This window comes from Dermacentor silvarum, chromosome 1, assembly GCF_013339745.2.
Source record: "Dermacentor silvarum isolate Dsil-2018 chromosome 1, BIME_Dsil_1.4, whole genome shotgun sequence".
Classification (NCBI taxonomy): Eukaryota; Metazoa; Arthropoda; class Arachnida; order Ixodida; family Ixodidae; genus Dermacentor; species Dermacentor silvarum.
The window spans coordinates 35,889,880-35,906,136 of record NC_051154.1 but is presented as its reverse complement, the minus strand read 5'-3'; the positions used below and the strand labels follow the sequence as shown (position 1 = coordinate 35,906,136).

General features: G+C 40.5%; 1 protein-coding gene across 2 annotated transcripts in view; it reads right to left on the bottom strand.

Annotated features, from left to right (window-relative positions):
• The window catches only part of LOC119460239 (huntingtin-like), a 155,053-nt gene that overhangs the window by 61,575 nt on the left and 77,221 nt on the right, over window positions 1-16,257 (bottom strand). For both annotated transcript variants that reach the window (XM_049666594.1, XM_037721406.2), the window contains exons 23-30: window positions 12,075-12,260; window positions 8,664-8,869; window positions 6,439-6,562; window positions 6,206-6,375; window positions 5,976-6,124; window positions 2,751-2,887; window positions 1,775-1,891; window positions 232-354 (exon numbers count right to left, since the gene is read on the bottom strand). In XM_049666594.1, the coding sequence (XP_049522551.1) occupies window positions 232-354; window positions 1,775-1,891; window positions 2,751-2,887; window positions 5,976-6,124; window positions 6,206-6,375; window positions 6,439-6,562; window positions 8,664-8,869; window positions 12,075-12,260 (1,212 nt within the window). The remainder of the gene's footprint in view (window positions 1-231; window positions 355-1,774; window positions 1,892-2,750; window positions 2,888-5,975; window positions 6,125-6,205; window positions 6,376-6,438; window positions 6,563-8,663; window positions 8,870-12,074; window positions 12,261-16,257) is intronic.

Genomic DNA, 16,257 nt, shown 5'->3' with positions numbered 1-16,257 from the left:
CAGAAATAGACATTTAAAAAGAAAAAAAAAAAGAAAAACAATATCAATTTTTGACATCTTAAAGCTACACTTGTTCACAAATGCTGTACAACCACTGATTTGACATCCTCTGAATGCTGTTGGATATACTAGCTCAATTTAGCTATTACAATGAAAAAATAATAATAATAAAAAAAAACAGCAAACCACAACAAGAAAAAAATGTTTTGACAATGGATGAATGTTACTTACTGGATCTGTGGGGCAAACGAAGAGAGCTTTGAGCAAAATGTCAACGGGCCGGAATACACTTGGTGACACAGCGTCAAACAGCCTCTGCAAGACACTGAGTGAATGCCTGGTGTCCAAATGGACCTGGAAATGACAAAAAGTTATTGCACACAAGTTAAAAAAGCATGTGTCCCTATCAGCTGGCTGATAAGCATGTGCCCCTAACAGCATGTTAGGGGCACATGTGCATGTGCAAAAAGAATGTGCCCCTAACAGTTGGCTTAAACAGGTTCCCTGTTAAAATTAATTTGAGATGATCTTAGATAAGAAAGACGGAACTTGTTGGGGACGCTTGTTTCATTTTGACCATTTCTATATTAGACTGTGTGGACTTCTGTTATACAGAACACCTGATATCTGATAATACACAACAAATTGTCACGGTTCTTTTATGCTCATTTTAAAGGAAGTCCACTGTAAAAAACTGTACTGATTTTTAATTATACAAAATAAAAACAAGTGAATATTTCCCACGCTTACCCAGCAGGTCAGCAATGTTTTTTGTGAGTGTGTTCAAACAATTCTCACTTGTTTTGAGGTTTAAGTAGCAGTAATTGGTTGTTCATTTATTAGAAAATTAGAAAAATTAAATAAGAATGCTGGTCGCACAGTAGCTGTCTAACTCCGTTGACAGCTCCGTTGACAGCTGAACTGTGGCCAGCATAGGGGGAAGAAGTACGAGAACAAGAACAGGCAAAGAGCATCGTAGATAGCATAGCATAGGGTAAGGGGAAAAAGACTATTTACTAGAGGTAGGCGAATATCAACTTTTTCGAATATGAATAGAAAACAAATAGTAATTATCGAATCTCGAATAAAATATTGAATAGCCAAATGCAGATGCAAGCATTTACAGCAGCAATATTTATTTCGGTATAATGAGGTACCAGGCCTGTACTGACTATTGCAAAAAAGAGCTAATAATATGACACAATTAATCAGTTTTAAACACAAGATGCTAAAAAAAAAAAAAAAAAAAAAAAAAGCCGCTGACGGATTTATGCGCTGTAAACACATATAAAAGTGCCTGCTTCAAGGAAAACATCACTGGTTGTAGTGTAAAAGATAAAACTGCTACATGACTAGACTGCCATAAACATTAAATGTCAGACTATGTATAAGCAAAAATCACAGGTTGTCATGTAGACTTCTGCCTCAAAAACGAAAACAAAGCTTGTATTACCCATTTTATTTCTGCATTACTTACAAAACTTGTTTGTTTTCTCACTTCTGATAATTTACAATACTCCGTTTACCAGAAAGAGAACAGTAACAAGACTTTATTCGTCAGTTGTTGCGAAATATATTCGGTTACTTTCTAATATTCAAAAATACCAAATAGTTCCATTTCGTGTGTAATATTCTATTCACATTTCAAACTTAGAATGTTCGCCCACCCCTGCTATTTACAGAATTATTTGAGTTCGGGGCTAAGTCGAATCATTAAAATTTTCATGTGGAAAGAGACTTTTGCGCATGTGCAGGAAACAAAAGGGGGCAGCACCTGTGTGCGCGACATCAGTGGTAAGATGACATCAATGAGCTGCCTAGAAAACTTCTTCCACCTGTCCTCTCCTTCCTGGTAGCTGTGGTGAACCACTGCCAAGAGGAGCTCCAATACCTACAGGGACGACCAGTCAAAAAATCAGAAAAATGAGTTGCAAAACTGAACAAAATGTGGAGGGTCCACCTGTCTCCTGTTTGCTTTAAAACACAGAGCTACGTGAAAGGCAATGTGTTGCAAACAACTGTATTTCATGTCTTCAAGGCTATTTACAACTTTTAGATCCAAACATGCACCATGAATTTATTTTTAGGAACTCAGAAGATCAATCTTAGTCATCAAGCATATACTCATTTTTCAATTGTCTTCTTTCTTCCCGTTTTTTTGGAAAAACTAGACCTACCAGATTAACACTGCCTGCTTACATTTGTATATATTTTTCTTTTTCTGTTTTTGTCACCCCTACTTTTTGGTAGAACTGGCAGCACTACCCTTCCCCTCCTCATTTCCCTTGCTATCACAACCCACCCTCTACCTTTGAACACTTTCACTTCACTCATCCTACTCTATACTCTCCTCCCCCAATGAAGGTGGGGGAGAGTGAGCTACGCGTATATAAAAACACTGCTAAGGAAAGCAGTTGCTGCCTTGCCGAAGACAAGTCCCCTCATTGGAACGTTGGCTTCAGCGACATTCCTTGTTCGACATGCTAGCCACTTTAAGCCACCATCTTCCTATGAATTTCTGTCTTGTTTATATGAAAAATAGTGGCACATTTGAGAGACCACAGCTAACAAAATGCACATTATTTCTGCACAGAAAATTTTAAAGCCCAGTGCACATTAGTCAAGACATCCTACATGTGGGCTCTAAGCAATATTAAGTATGTAAATATCCAGAAAAACAATCCTTCCATCCCATGACAAATGAGCACTACAGACGCTACGAGTCCAATGCAACACATAAGGCCACTCACCTCAGGGTACTGAATAAGCCGCAGCAAAACAGAAACAACGACTTCTCGCTGAGTCTCCAGCTCCTTGCGTGAATCTGTTCTATTTGCACTTGGTAATAAGAACAGGTCCTCCACAATAGCCTGTAATGCTGGGATGACTGAAAACAGAGAGCCCAGTATTATTCACTGAATGCTATGCAACTCCCCACAGTCTCTTGTGGAGTATAGAAAGCAACGTGTGAGAGGTTACACCACCAACACCATCATATGACAGAACAGATGTTACTGAATGTGTTGAATGTACATATTGGAAGCGGCAAATAGATAAGACCAGCTGTGCATACTTATATATGTTTTTAAAACAAGATTGTGGAACTAGTTTGTGCCACAGTTAGTAATGCAAATCCCACTTAAAAGGAAGCTTTATTTCTGGAGCTCCATCTAAGTACATGAAAATGGAGAAATCATTTTGGTTGGTAGCCACAGCACCAAATTCGAGGAGGTTTGTTGTACTTAAAAAAGGTTAAAATTTACCCACTGCAGGAAGCTGGCTTTTTATTTAGGCTATCAGGTTTTTTTGTTGACAAAGAATTCTTGAAAATCAGGAAATTTTGAAAAAATTGAAGCACCAAGTTCTTTAACTCTAAGTCAGCAAATAAAAAAAAGATATCACAGTTCTGTAAGCTGCACCTATTGTGACATCTAAAGCAGAGAAAAGTGATATAATATACATCGCTCTGAATTATACCACCAATTTGTGAGAAGGGCTTTGGAAACCCCTCGTAAACATTGTAGCGATTTCACGTAAACTGTAAACTTGTACACTACGAAATTTGTCTACTTAAGGTCCTTTAGAAGATTGAGTTTACAGAAATGTGATGTGTTTAATTTTAACATAGAGTTACAGATTTGTAAATGTTACGCTTTAAATTTTTTAACTTTCTATTTTTTGGCAGTATTTTTAAAGGTAATTGGCCCTAAATAAAAATTCGTCCTCCAACAGCCGATAAAATTAAGCTTTCACTCTCAAATGTTGCAATTCTCGTTTTTCCTTCAATTAGGCGTTTCTCGAGTGTTCAGCACTTGAGACGGTACAAAAGAAAGCTATGTGCTTTATATGCCACAGATACGATCGCTGCTTCTCCCAGTCATCTGCTCTTTCTTCATTAAACTTATCCCATACCTGCCAATTTCTAAGAAACTAAATCCGGGAGATCTTCCGACCGGACCCCCCCCACTTTCGATATTTTCAAGTACTCCCAGAGGAACTTCATTACAATTTTATTTACAGATATACAAATGACCACATAAACATCAAGGTCTCATTTTTGCAAGCATTTCGTTGCTAATTTTGCCTCCAAAAATTCTTTATATTTAATTAAATTCTCGGGTCTTGCGTCCCACAACCACCATCTGATTATGAAGCACGCTGTAGTGGGGAACTCCGGATTAATTTCAACCACCTGGGGGTTCTTTAACGTGCACCTAAATATAAGGTACACGGGCGTTTTTGCATTTTGCCGCCAACGAAATGCGGCCACCGTAGCCGATGTTTGATCTCACGAACTCGTGCTTAGCAGCGCAATGCCAAAGCCACTAAGCAACCATGACTGGTGTTCAAAAATTCTTCAGATAATGATTGTAAGAAATTCCATTTTTTTCACATTTTGCGAGGTTGACATTTCCTAGTGTCTTGAACGAGCGACACATGGACGAGCGGCACTGCGTCCTCGTATTTTTCACCATGTTAAATTGCTGCTCGCACTCTACATTTCTCTGTGGTATCAACAAAATACCCAGCGTCACTTCGGCTGAGATACTTTTTGCGCTAGCGCTCCTTGCTTTTAAAGCCATGGCTGACCTTTGCCCTACGCAATGCCAGAGCGGCTGACGCCGAGGAGAACGATGGAGAGTCTAGTGTTGCTAGTTGCGGAAGACGGCATTCGCTGGCTAGCTTAATAATGAGACTAGGGCCACTATGGCACCCAACAACCCCGTCAGCGTAAGGAGTGGCTCTGCGGTTAACAAAATTGCGCATGTATAGGGTTTCCCTACTACTTTCTTAACAATGTTTTGCATGATGAACTTCTAACTGGAGTAGATTAGGCTGTATTTTTTTTTTTGCCAATGTGGCCTGACAAAGAGCTGGACACGGGAACGGGACACAACAGCAATTTCCGGGAGATTTTCCTGTCAACCGTACAACCGGAAGAAATGGTCCAAATCCGGGAGTCTCCCGGGTAATACGGGAGACTTGGCAGGTATGTTATCCCCACTCTCTGTCCGCCGTGAAATTGACTCACTGAAATAAACATACAATATCATTAACTCTTCATGTCGACTTTCAAATAGCGAATAATTATCTGTTGCTAAGCAGTCTTCAACCCACAGTTATCATGAACTTAATCTGAAACCGGCTTTCACTCGCACTAACCCATTTAACTACAGTTTTTTCCAACATACTATTGACCTATGAAATTCTTTATCTGGCAATACGCGTTCCCTCCTATCTAATGAATTTTGCGCCGCACTAGCTGGCAATGCAGCCTAATAACATATCTCCAGTTTTTGTATAAATTAAAATTGTGTTTCTATTAACATGTTTCCTTTTTTTGTACTTTATGACTTGTGCTAACACCTGCAATAACCCTTCTGGGTTGTAGTATATTCAAATAAAAAAAAAATGCAACCAACTTCACTCAAATCGGTTCAGTGGTTGTCTAATGAGTGCATCTCTGCACTTCACATGTATTTGAATAGAAAAATCTTAATTGGCCCCAAGCTAAAGCTTCCTCTTAAAAGGTTGCCTAGGCACACGTGACTGCTGTAGTGCCCGTTGGTCACCTTCTGGTTGACCATTTGCATACATGTGTGTCCAAAACAAATACAGATGCATTTGGTTCGTCACTCTCTTCTGGTATCCACACTTCATGTGCATAACCTCTTTAGTAGTACCAGTAGCTACTACAAAGTTATGCTATGCATGTCACTCACATGACCATTTGAAAATGCTACATATTAGTTTTGGCATAAAAGACTAGAATGCCAGTGTGTTGTCCTTTCAACTAGTTATTCAACACACCTTCGATACCTTAGTATTCATTTCCAGCATGCACGTTACTTGGGGAAAAAAAAAAAAAGGAAAAAAAAATATTATAATTAATAAAAGAACCTCATCTGTGGAACGTTAAGTGCGATTCTAGTTTTTCCTTCAATCAGGCTTTCCTTAAAATTGTTCAGCCTTACCGTATCTGTCAGGTGGCTGACCACTGGCCATCAGGCGATCACATAGCTGTATGATTTCAGGCATACTGATGACAGGCTTGGAATGGTAGCGCTCATATGACAGCAGTACCAAGAAGTAGAAGATTTGTGGAATGAGCACTTCAGCATTTCTGCAATGAAGTCCCAAGAAATATGGTCAGTTCCAAGCACAAACGATTCAAACGAAAAAGGGCGCACAAATGCAAACGTACTGGATCTGGCCTTCCTCGATGAATTCAAACTGTTTGATGACAAAGCCTATAAATATCTGATCCGAGTCCAGCAAGCAGTAGTTGACTCTGAGATGCACCAGTTGAGCCAACAAGTCGAGAACACTAGCCTGAAGATGGGAGCTGCTCGACACTGTGTACTGCTTGAGTGCCTGTGCAGGAAGGTGTCAGGATAAGATCATGGGTCTCAACATCCAGCAAGCAACTGTACTCACCTGAAGGACCACAGGTTCAAAAAGGCGAATGTGCGCTGCCAGTACTGCCTTGCCTCTCTTGTTGCTGGGTTTCAGCAAGGCAGAGATCTTCTTTTCACAGCCTCGCCTCATCCAGCTTAGCCAGCTGCACAGCACCAATAGTACTCAATTTTTGTAATCATCGTTTAAAATACCTACAATGCCTTACACTGATATCAACACAATTCACAAGCAAGTTTCACATTCCATGCAAAGTTCTGTAATACAAAGCAGACTTAGGAATTCTGATAAAAGTTCAGAAACAAACAAACAAAAAGAAACTGATGGAAGAGGTGGCAACAAAGTACAGGCTCAATAACCCACTGCCCATGAAGACTTAGCCCAGTGTTGCAAACCCCAATCGGAGTTACACAAGTCTATGCAAGCAGACAAATTACGTGTGTCCACATATAAAGCCCAGTGTAGCCACAGAAAGTTACCAAATATATCGAGCACTCATTCCTGGAAAATTGTTCAGAAAAAAAAAAAAGAAAAACAAGAGAAGAAAAAAAAAGGGTACTTGCTGAACTTCTCTAGCTTTTTTTTAATTTTTAATTAACAATACCTCATGTCTCAGAGTTACGCCTTAAGCTATAAAAGCATAATAGTAGAGGGATCCAGACTAATTTCAACCACCTGGGGTTCATTATTGTGCACAAAATGTCACCACATGGCTGTTTGCGCATCTCACACCAGAATGAGGCTGACACAGCTGGGAATTCAGCCAATGACCTAATGCTCAGTAGCACTATGCTGCAGCTACTGAGTCACTGTGGCAGGAACTAAATTGAGGAACCATGAGAAAACAATACTATGGGGTGACATTGTACACTATTAACTAAGGCTCAATGAAATGGCAGAAGTAAAAAAATTATGCGCTGGCAACAAAAACATACACATGGCACTGATGCTATTACCACCTCCATCGATTTCTTCTACTACTACTTCTCCTCATACTTCCCCTGTACTACAGATACCATTTAACTCTGAAAAGTTAAGTTATAGAAATTACCGAACTATACTTGCAATTTCCTGTAAGTTTTTAGAGATCCCAAGAGCAAGCAAACAAAGCAATAAGCTAATAGAATAGGAGTAGTAAGTGCAGATATAGGGATTTTATTTTTTATTTTTTAACACTTTGCTAGTTAGCATCTTGTACAAAATGTTTTCACAGCAATCACATTGTATGGTCTCTTATGCCCTTTGTGGGCCTTTTACATGGTCTAGGACATCGCACCGCATGTGAGGTCACGTGACGAAAAGAATATCAAGGCATTCAGCTGAAATATGAATTGCGTTTCAGTCGGTAGCATCTGCATAACTGCATAAGTTGCAGCTGGCACAGGAGCAACATTAAACTTAGTGAACAATAGGGGGGGAGGGGGGGTGAGAATATCAAAATTTTCAAATACGAATTGAATACGAATACTTAGCTTTGAATATTGAAATAATGATATGCACATGCATTTATTAGCAAATTTGGTTATTTTAACATGTTGGAACATCGCAATGACATTGTCAATGGAAAAAATTGACAATGTCATGTCAATGTCAGAATAGCAAGCCGTTATACTAAAAGTTGTGTATTTGGCCCATGTTAACTTGGAAAATTTAATAATTCCCACTAGCTGTTTGTTCTCGCCAACCTGTGCCTCATTATACATCAAATGCCTGTAAAATCAAAGGCATTTGACCCTGTACCGGCCGTCACACATTGCATTTGCTCTCAAGCACTAAGCTCAGACTGGGGGTGGCGCGCTGCCAAAGAGCGCGTCCTCGCTGTCCGCTAACTGGTACCCCTTGCTACTGAGAGGCTGGCTTTCCCGCACAGCTTCGTCGTCCAGTGTCCAAGCGTGCTTTACAGGACAAACTTCACCAGCAGCACGAAATTACCACAATATTCAGCACACAATAAAACACGCATTCCTAGATTAGATTGAAGCAAACGCTAAGAACCATGTTTGCTCCTGCACAGTCAGCAATATATTCAATTTGTTTCAAATATTCATATGCAACCGAATATTCAAAAAGTTTTGGATACCTAGTTTTTGAATCGTATACGAACATTAAAACTGAACAAACATGTACAGTACGTACGATGCATGGATTCCGTGCACAGCATGCAGCATCAGGTGCTGTCTAGCTGAAAGCAATGTACATGCTGTTCCACACACTTGGTGCATCCCCTTTTGTACAGCCTCTCTCACCTTCCTAAAGTTGTTGCATCTGCAGTCAGAAGCGGAGATCTTGAACTGTAGCTGGCCAGCAGTTTGGATAGACAGGCATATGGGTAGGAGCAGCAGTTGTGGTAGAGGCCGGTTGAATGTCCTGACAGGTTGGTGTTCAGCGAGTCATTGTTTGTACATCCCTCCCACAAGCTGGTCAGATTAGTGCCAAACAAAGCCTTGAGAAGCTGCGCAGTACAACCAGAGAATGGTCAACAAAGCAACTCCATGGTTGTGTGTAGTATGCAGAACATGAGACGAATGCTGTGCAAAAACATCAGTGGTGTAAGTTCTGCGGGTATACTGCACTTATATTGTCAATGCAGTGCAAGGTGATCAGACAAAGAATGAACAAACTGATGGCCGGATAAAAAGGCCCACACTAAAATGAGGAATATTAGATGTAAAATGGAGCACAAGACAATAGCAGAAAGGATCGCGTGTCACTCAGGCATGATGAGCACTCGGAAGTCACTGACATTGACAAGCACAGCACAGGTACATACACAGAAATCGAAGGGGGGGAGGGGAAAAAAAGAAAAAAAAAAAAAAAAGAACAAGTTGACCTGCGATGCTGTCAGTTTTAGAAGCTGCTGCATGCTATTAAAGACAGTGCATGTGTGGGCACTAGAAGCTTAGTTCCCTTGATAAACATTTTTTTTTGCACAGTTGTTTCAGCATTTATCTTCTACTAACATATCACTAACAAAGCTAGAATAAAATTAATTAGGTCAGAACTAAAACAGAAAACTGCTCCCACTGCTCCATCAAGGTGATTTGGAGTGACACCTGAAGCCATTTATTCCAACTACTTCATGTTCGCTAAGCCATCTGCAACATGACAGTATTACCAACTTATGAATGCTGTATATTTTTGTGTAAGAGAGAGAGAAGCGTTATTCACATAGGTAGAATCTTGTGTAAGAGCCACACTTTACTCCCTAAATTTGGGTCTGGATTTTCTCGCTGCACGAATGCGTACACACAGCTAGAAAGTGTGACAGGACAAGCCATGTGGCACCAGAATGTAAATTTTATGACAATGCATATGCTTCAAGTCAACGAGCCTCCAGCTGACTATCAACTATAAAAGCAATAAACATACTGAAGAGGAGTTTGATACGCTGTGCAATAGGCCTTTATCTACTGTGCCAAGAACAGACGGAGACAGTGCAGTGCGTCCGTGCTTACAAAAAAGCATCGGGCTCATGCATGGATAATTACCTAAATACTTTGTTCTTAAATACTGACCTAAATTTAGGGCTTTGGCCCTTACACAAAAATATAGAACTTTGCACCTTTTTATTTGCCGTGCAACCTCTTCCTTCCTTTTATATTATCATTGCAAATCTTCAACCGGTGCCATCTATTCGCTACTACATGACTCTCCAGGAGCTTTTGCAAATAACGGCTAGTGATTAATTATGATTAAATGTCTTATACAGCGTCAGCTATTACGAGTTTATCCACGCTTCGCTGTATCCTCCTCTGTTTAGATCATAGGTTGTTGAACTCACTTATGAGACAAATCATTCTGACTCACTCAGTATTAGAGCCACCCACGAGTCTAAGCCCAAGTGAGCCTGAGTAAGTCTCAGTGGATGTGAATGCGAGCTGAAGTGAGTCAAAGTGTTCTCACTTCAACAAAGTCTTAGACTGAGTGAGATGAGGTGAGTTGAAGCAGACATGAGTCCGAGTGAGTTTAGGAAGTTTGAATCACATCCGATTGCAATTGTTATTGAGTTCACAAATTTGAGTGAGTGCACAAGCAGGGCAGAAGTGTCCACATGATCCAAGGTGAATATGACCGTGTATCAGCAAGGTCCATTAGAATAAGTCTGAGTGAGCAGATGCAAATAAAGGACTTATGTCAACTAAACCAAATTTTAGAGATGTAAGGTGCCAGATTATAAATTAAACTGTGTATGCCTGCTTGAGTGAAATTCAGCAGAGATATACAGGAAACTTCCACACTGGTTGGCATTGAATGAGCTCACTATGTCTAGGGTGTCCAGGCTTCTGTCTGGTATAGTTCTCAGGCATGGACATTTACATGATTTCATCTACATAGTTTAAATATATGCTGCTGGGCTAGATGGTGACACACTCATTAGCCCAGCTGCATTATGGTTTATTCAGTGAATCTGAGTGAGCCAATAAGACTGGGTGAGCCTCCACATGTTTGATGTTGACAAGTTTGAATCCAAGTGATATTGGTGGTGTCTCATTTTAGTGAGCATGAGTTCAAGTGAGCCGGGCTGAATACATTATTAATGAATCCGAGTCTGAGTAATGAATCCGAGTCTGAGTAATGAATCCGAGTCTGAGTAAGTCCTAAGCTTAAGATATTTGTGAATAAGTTAGCTCGACAGCACCAAAGCTTCTAGCAGTCTTCATGTAACCACCTGTACACTTGAGTGATCTCCAAGAAGACTCCAGCATATGTTAAACAGTGATGTGATTGGCCGAGGCTGTTTTGGAGCAGCTTCTTGGAGCAGCTTCTTGGAGCAGCTTCTTGGAGCAGCCAAAAGTGCGTTTTGGTGCAGAAAAGCAAGCTTTTGGAGCATCTGAATGCATATTTCCAAGTGGAAAAATTGCCTTTGAGAGATGCAAGAGAGATTACAGAAGGAGGGAGCCTAATAGGAAACAAGCACATTTTTACAAGAATTTATCTCAACATAAAGTTGTGGCGCTAAAACATGCGAATCCCATGCATGGCTAAATAATGACGTCCAAATTAGATGATGAAGCTGTGATGACGATAGTATGACCACTACAGCATCACAATAGTATGACCACAAAGCAGAACGCTTTTCCATATAGCGTTTATTACAAAAGTTGTGTGCTCTCACCTCTTAGTTTTGAAAGCGCCATTTCAGCCCTGACTGAAACCACATTTCAAGCACGTAGCAGCCCTACTCTCACACCCCCATTTTACTTCCTCCATGTGCACACATGACGAGTGTGTGTGATGAATGATGTCACTGGTTAGATTAGTTGGTTTTTAAAATAGCAGAAAACACCTTTTGGAGCAGCTATGGAGCACATTATCGAAAATGTATCAGGATGTAGCAGGATTGGCCTTTTGGAGCAGTTTGGAGCAATTGGAGCAGCAATCACATCACTGGTTAAAGATTGCATTTGTAAAACCTTCTAGCCTTTAGGCATTCACTCTCACACTGTTTTTGATGTATGCCTGCTAAGAGATTGCATACATATGCAAAGTTGTTTTTGTAACCTTGTTTTATATTTTAGCCAAGCTCTAATACTGCTTTTGACCTTTGTTTTGTACATACTGTATTTGTTTTACTCAACATTTCACTGTACCACTTCTGCCATTGCCCAATGAATGTTGTGTGCAAAAAAATAAAAGTTGAGAATAAAACGACTGACCTGCCGGACACACTGCACTGTTGTGAGAGGCTCGACGGTCATTGATAGGCGCAAGTAGCCCAGCAGCTCTTCCACATGCCGATTTAAATCCTGGAGCTGGGCCACCTCCAGAATCTGACCCGTAGTGATTAGGACTGCCTTCAGCAGGCCCAAAAACTTCTCACTGCTGCCAGCATCAAGAGACACCTGTGGACAAGAATTTCAGCTCTTTTTGCAAATAGTACACTCATTCTAGAAGAAGGTGGGTCACTTGTTGCTTTACCTATTATATGTTTGTTCTCAAACACTAACCACATGCAGTATGCATTACTTTAAGACGAGCCCTGTGCACTATATGACTAATGTGTCAACCTATCCTTTCAGCCAAATGACTTAAGCCAAATGACTTGGTTTGACTGTAGGTGGAAGATGCTCTGGTTACAACATCAATATCATTGCTAAATTATGATGTCAGCTTAGTGATTTTTGATGTGTTGCATGAAGAGCAGTTACCAGCAGATGTTGGGTTCTGGCATGAACCGTATCTCACCTCCCTTTTATGTAAGTATAGTTAAAATTGAGTCATGGTATGTATCTTTGCTAACACTTGCACAACAAATAACGAAAAAATAGGTTTGCTTTAACTTCTTAACTGTCACGTATAGTTGACTTGGTTTATAATGACTTAATAAGAAAACTGGCACAAACAAAGGAATGCAAAACACAAATTAAGAGAGTGAGATAAAAAGAGACGTCTCTACTTGGTCCATTTTTCTTCCTTTATGCCAGCTTTGTTATAAATCACGCCCTAACTACAGCTCAGCAAGAAGTCCATTAGTTGACCTGGATATACTGAGCCCTTTATGTACTGCAACAGGCAGGTTCTATATAAGTACTGATCTATGTGCCCAGCAAGGGCAGCATGTACGGTTGCTCTTTGGGTAAATGGAGTGAGAAGTGAACTTCACCAAGTTAAAGCTCACAGTCATTAAATGCACCTCCATTACTGTTGGCTATGTGAATGCTGTGACATGGTTTTGCTCATTTATCAGTGTGGCACTTTAAAAGTGGAAGGTGGCACACCAGTGTTGTGAAAGCATGACAATATCCTATTACCAACAACTGCATAAAGACATTAATAAACATTTTCTAGGAACTATAAAAGGGGAGGCATATTAGAATCAAACTAATATGTTGGTTAATATTTGAAATACTTTCCTGCATAAGTTTTATGCTGAATGGTTGCATATTGCTCAACTGCAATAGATATGGCATGGTTTTCTGCTTGGGGGAAGTGGTCCAGCAATCATGTCACTGTATAGTACTCAATAAACTGGCAGTATACATTAGAAGCTAAGATCTAGTGCTCAAGACTGCTTTAGACAGAGTAGATGCGCTATATTCTTGCAAATGCAACACACCGACAACAGTACCCCGACAACAGTGATTCGATGAGATGTCTCGCACTGAAGGGAAACAACAGAAGGGGCTTGCTGTACAAGCTGTGTTGCAGAAGTGCTGCTTGCATGTGGCACAAAACAGGAAAAAGAAAAGACAATGTTCTTGCAGTTCTTTTCTAAGCAATGGTCATAGCAAACAGTACAGTACCACCTCACTTTGGTTGGGTGTGAGCGCAGCTTCTGCCTTACTCATTTGTTACTTTTGAAGCACCACCTCTAATTGTGAGCTTATTGCTTCACCATTAATGCGATGAGTGACAAGTGGCACAGTGTCAAATGCCTCTGAGCTTACGGGTATTTGATGCTGTATATTAAGGCACAGGTTGGTGAGAGCAGACAGCTAGTGGGAATTACCCAATTTTACAAGTTAAGATCAGTCGAATACAGAATATTTTAGTGAAACGGCTTACTAGTCTTTCAATTGACCATTTCATTTACCATTGACAATGTAAATGCAATGTTCCAACAAGTTAAAATAACTGAATTTGCTAATAAATGCATGCACATATCATTATTCGATGTACGATTCAATATTCAAATTCAAGTTATCATATTTGATTTGTAATTGAAAATTTTGATATTTGTACCACTCCTATATATTACCTTCCAACAATGGCAAAAGAGCCACTCTTATTGCAAGAAGCTTGGTAAGCCAGAAAAGATGCAAGCACAAAAGACAGGTGGTGCCCCCACCATGAAATTTCCGCACCAGCTCGCCATAACTGACGAATTTTGAAGCCGCCTGCTCGCGCCTAGTTAACCTTTATGGGCAAAAATGGACCAAATTGTTTTCCAAGAGAACCAAAGACTCAACATAGAAAGCTTCAAAAAATGTTTACTGAACCAAATGGCCAAAATGCGAAAAAAAAATTAAAAAATGTATATATATTTAGCAATCTGCAATGTCAGACTGACGTACCGGCCCTAGGGTTTCGGCACGAAATAAAAAAAAAAAAAGAAATAAGAAATGCAACTTGAACCGTCATTGTTTCTTCTATTAATACACCCATCACTGCGAAATCGACGAAAGTAGAGGTATTTAAGAACACTTTTTCAATCTAAACTGGTTCATTCAGGCTTATTTTTTTTGGTTTAAAAGTCCCAAAACTGCACAGCGAGTTATCACTGAAGTGGAGGGCTCCGAATTAATTTTGACCACCTGTGGTTCTTTAAAATGCACCCAGAGCACGGTACACAAGAATTGTTTATACTTGTACTCAGCAACATAATGCCACAGCCACTGAGCCGCAGCAACGATTATTTCGTCCTAATAACATAAGACTATTAATGTACAGTCAAAACTTGACCAAACTGTACTTGTAGCAGAAAACGCTAAATTGCAAATTTCCTAAAGTCAAGGTTTCTATCTTTTATTCAGCTGTAAAAGTTAGCTTACAGTTTCCTAGAGCAGCCCTGATAGAAAGCATCTTGTCAGTAGATCATTTATGAACAGAATCCCTCAATAAAATGTGAAGAATAATTACAAAGTCAAAAGCACTGACACATGTAATAGAGATTGTGTCGAGACAAAGCTTCAACACCGACTGTGCTGCTATAGCGGCTACTATCACCCCAATACCATGCATACACGTGCATCAATATCGTTGCCTTCAGGGCCAACCAATGTTAGGAAGTTATTTTATTTACAAAATCATGAGGCCAATATCACCAGGATGTCATTTGTGATATTCATTCATGATGACATGAAGACTACACACATTTCTTTTATCTCCATGGAGGCACTGGTGAGTCACTTCCAGTAAGCATTTTATTGTGATAGCAATTATATGGACACTCCAAGCGCATTTCTGCCGTCACCCTGAGGTTCCGTATAAAGTCCAACAGCGATAAAATCTTTGCAGCGCGCTTTCACGGAGAGCAAACGCGACTCCTTCCGTCGTGCGAAAGGCCGTGGGGGGATGGGGGGAGGGAGGGGAGGCGACATTTAGCTGCAGCACCAAATGCGTATCTTGCGACTGGGCGCAAGGGGAACTGGAATCTCGCAGGCGAAAGGAGGAAAGTGGGAAGGCAGCGCGGGAGGGAGGGGGTGCGGCTTCTGCTCTGCGAGCAACTGCGTACTAGTACTTTGCGCGGCGGCGGGCGGACGCGCGCACCATATCTTGAAAGCGATCTGCAACATGGCTCCTACCTTTGTATGTGCTCTGCTTTCACTGCTTAGTTTCCGTTGAAGCGATAGATAACACAAACCTTCGCTCGCTGCTGCTGGCGCGCTTGCTTACGCTAGCGTTTTGACAGCGCTTGTGTGCACTGACACCATACTTGTTAATTCAGTTAGTAGGCAAATGGGTCCAAGTTTATGCAGCCGATAAAACTACTATGCTTACTCCGTATAGCTGTCTACTAGTAAATTTACTATCGCAATTGATGGTTTGCCTTTAGGGCAAAACTGCGACATTTTTTCATTCGCAACTAGCTGCTGATGTGTTTGGGAGCATATTCGCGAGACCATGAGCACAAACGAGCACACCCACTATGGTTTTCCACACTGGCACAACAGATGGCGAAGTGGTGAATCTCTCCCTTTGTTAGGTAGTAGATGTTTCTTGCCATTCGCTGGCAGCTACTGCATGCAAAAGGTCATGTGCTAATAAAGAAATCATGCTTGCCACGAAACTTTAGGTACATGTATGTAGAAGTGCACATAAATTTTGTTAAATCGAAAGTGCAGAAAAAAAAATTACTTGGTCAAACAGCTGGACATGGTGTTCAATGGAACCAATATA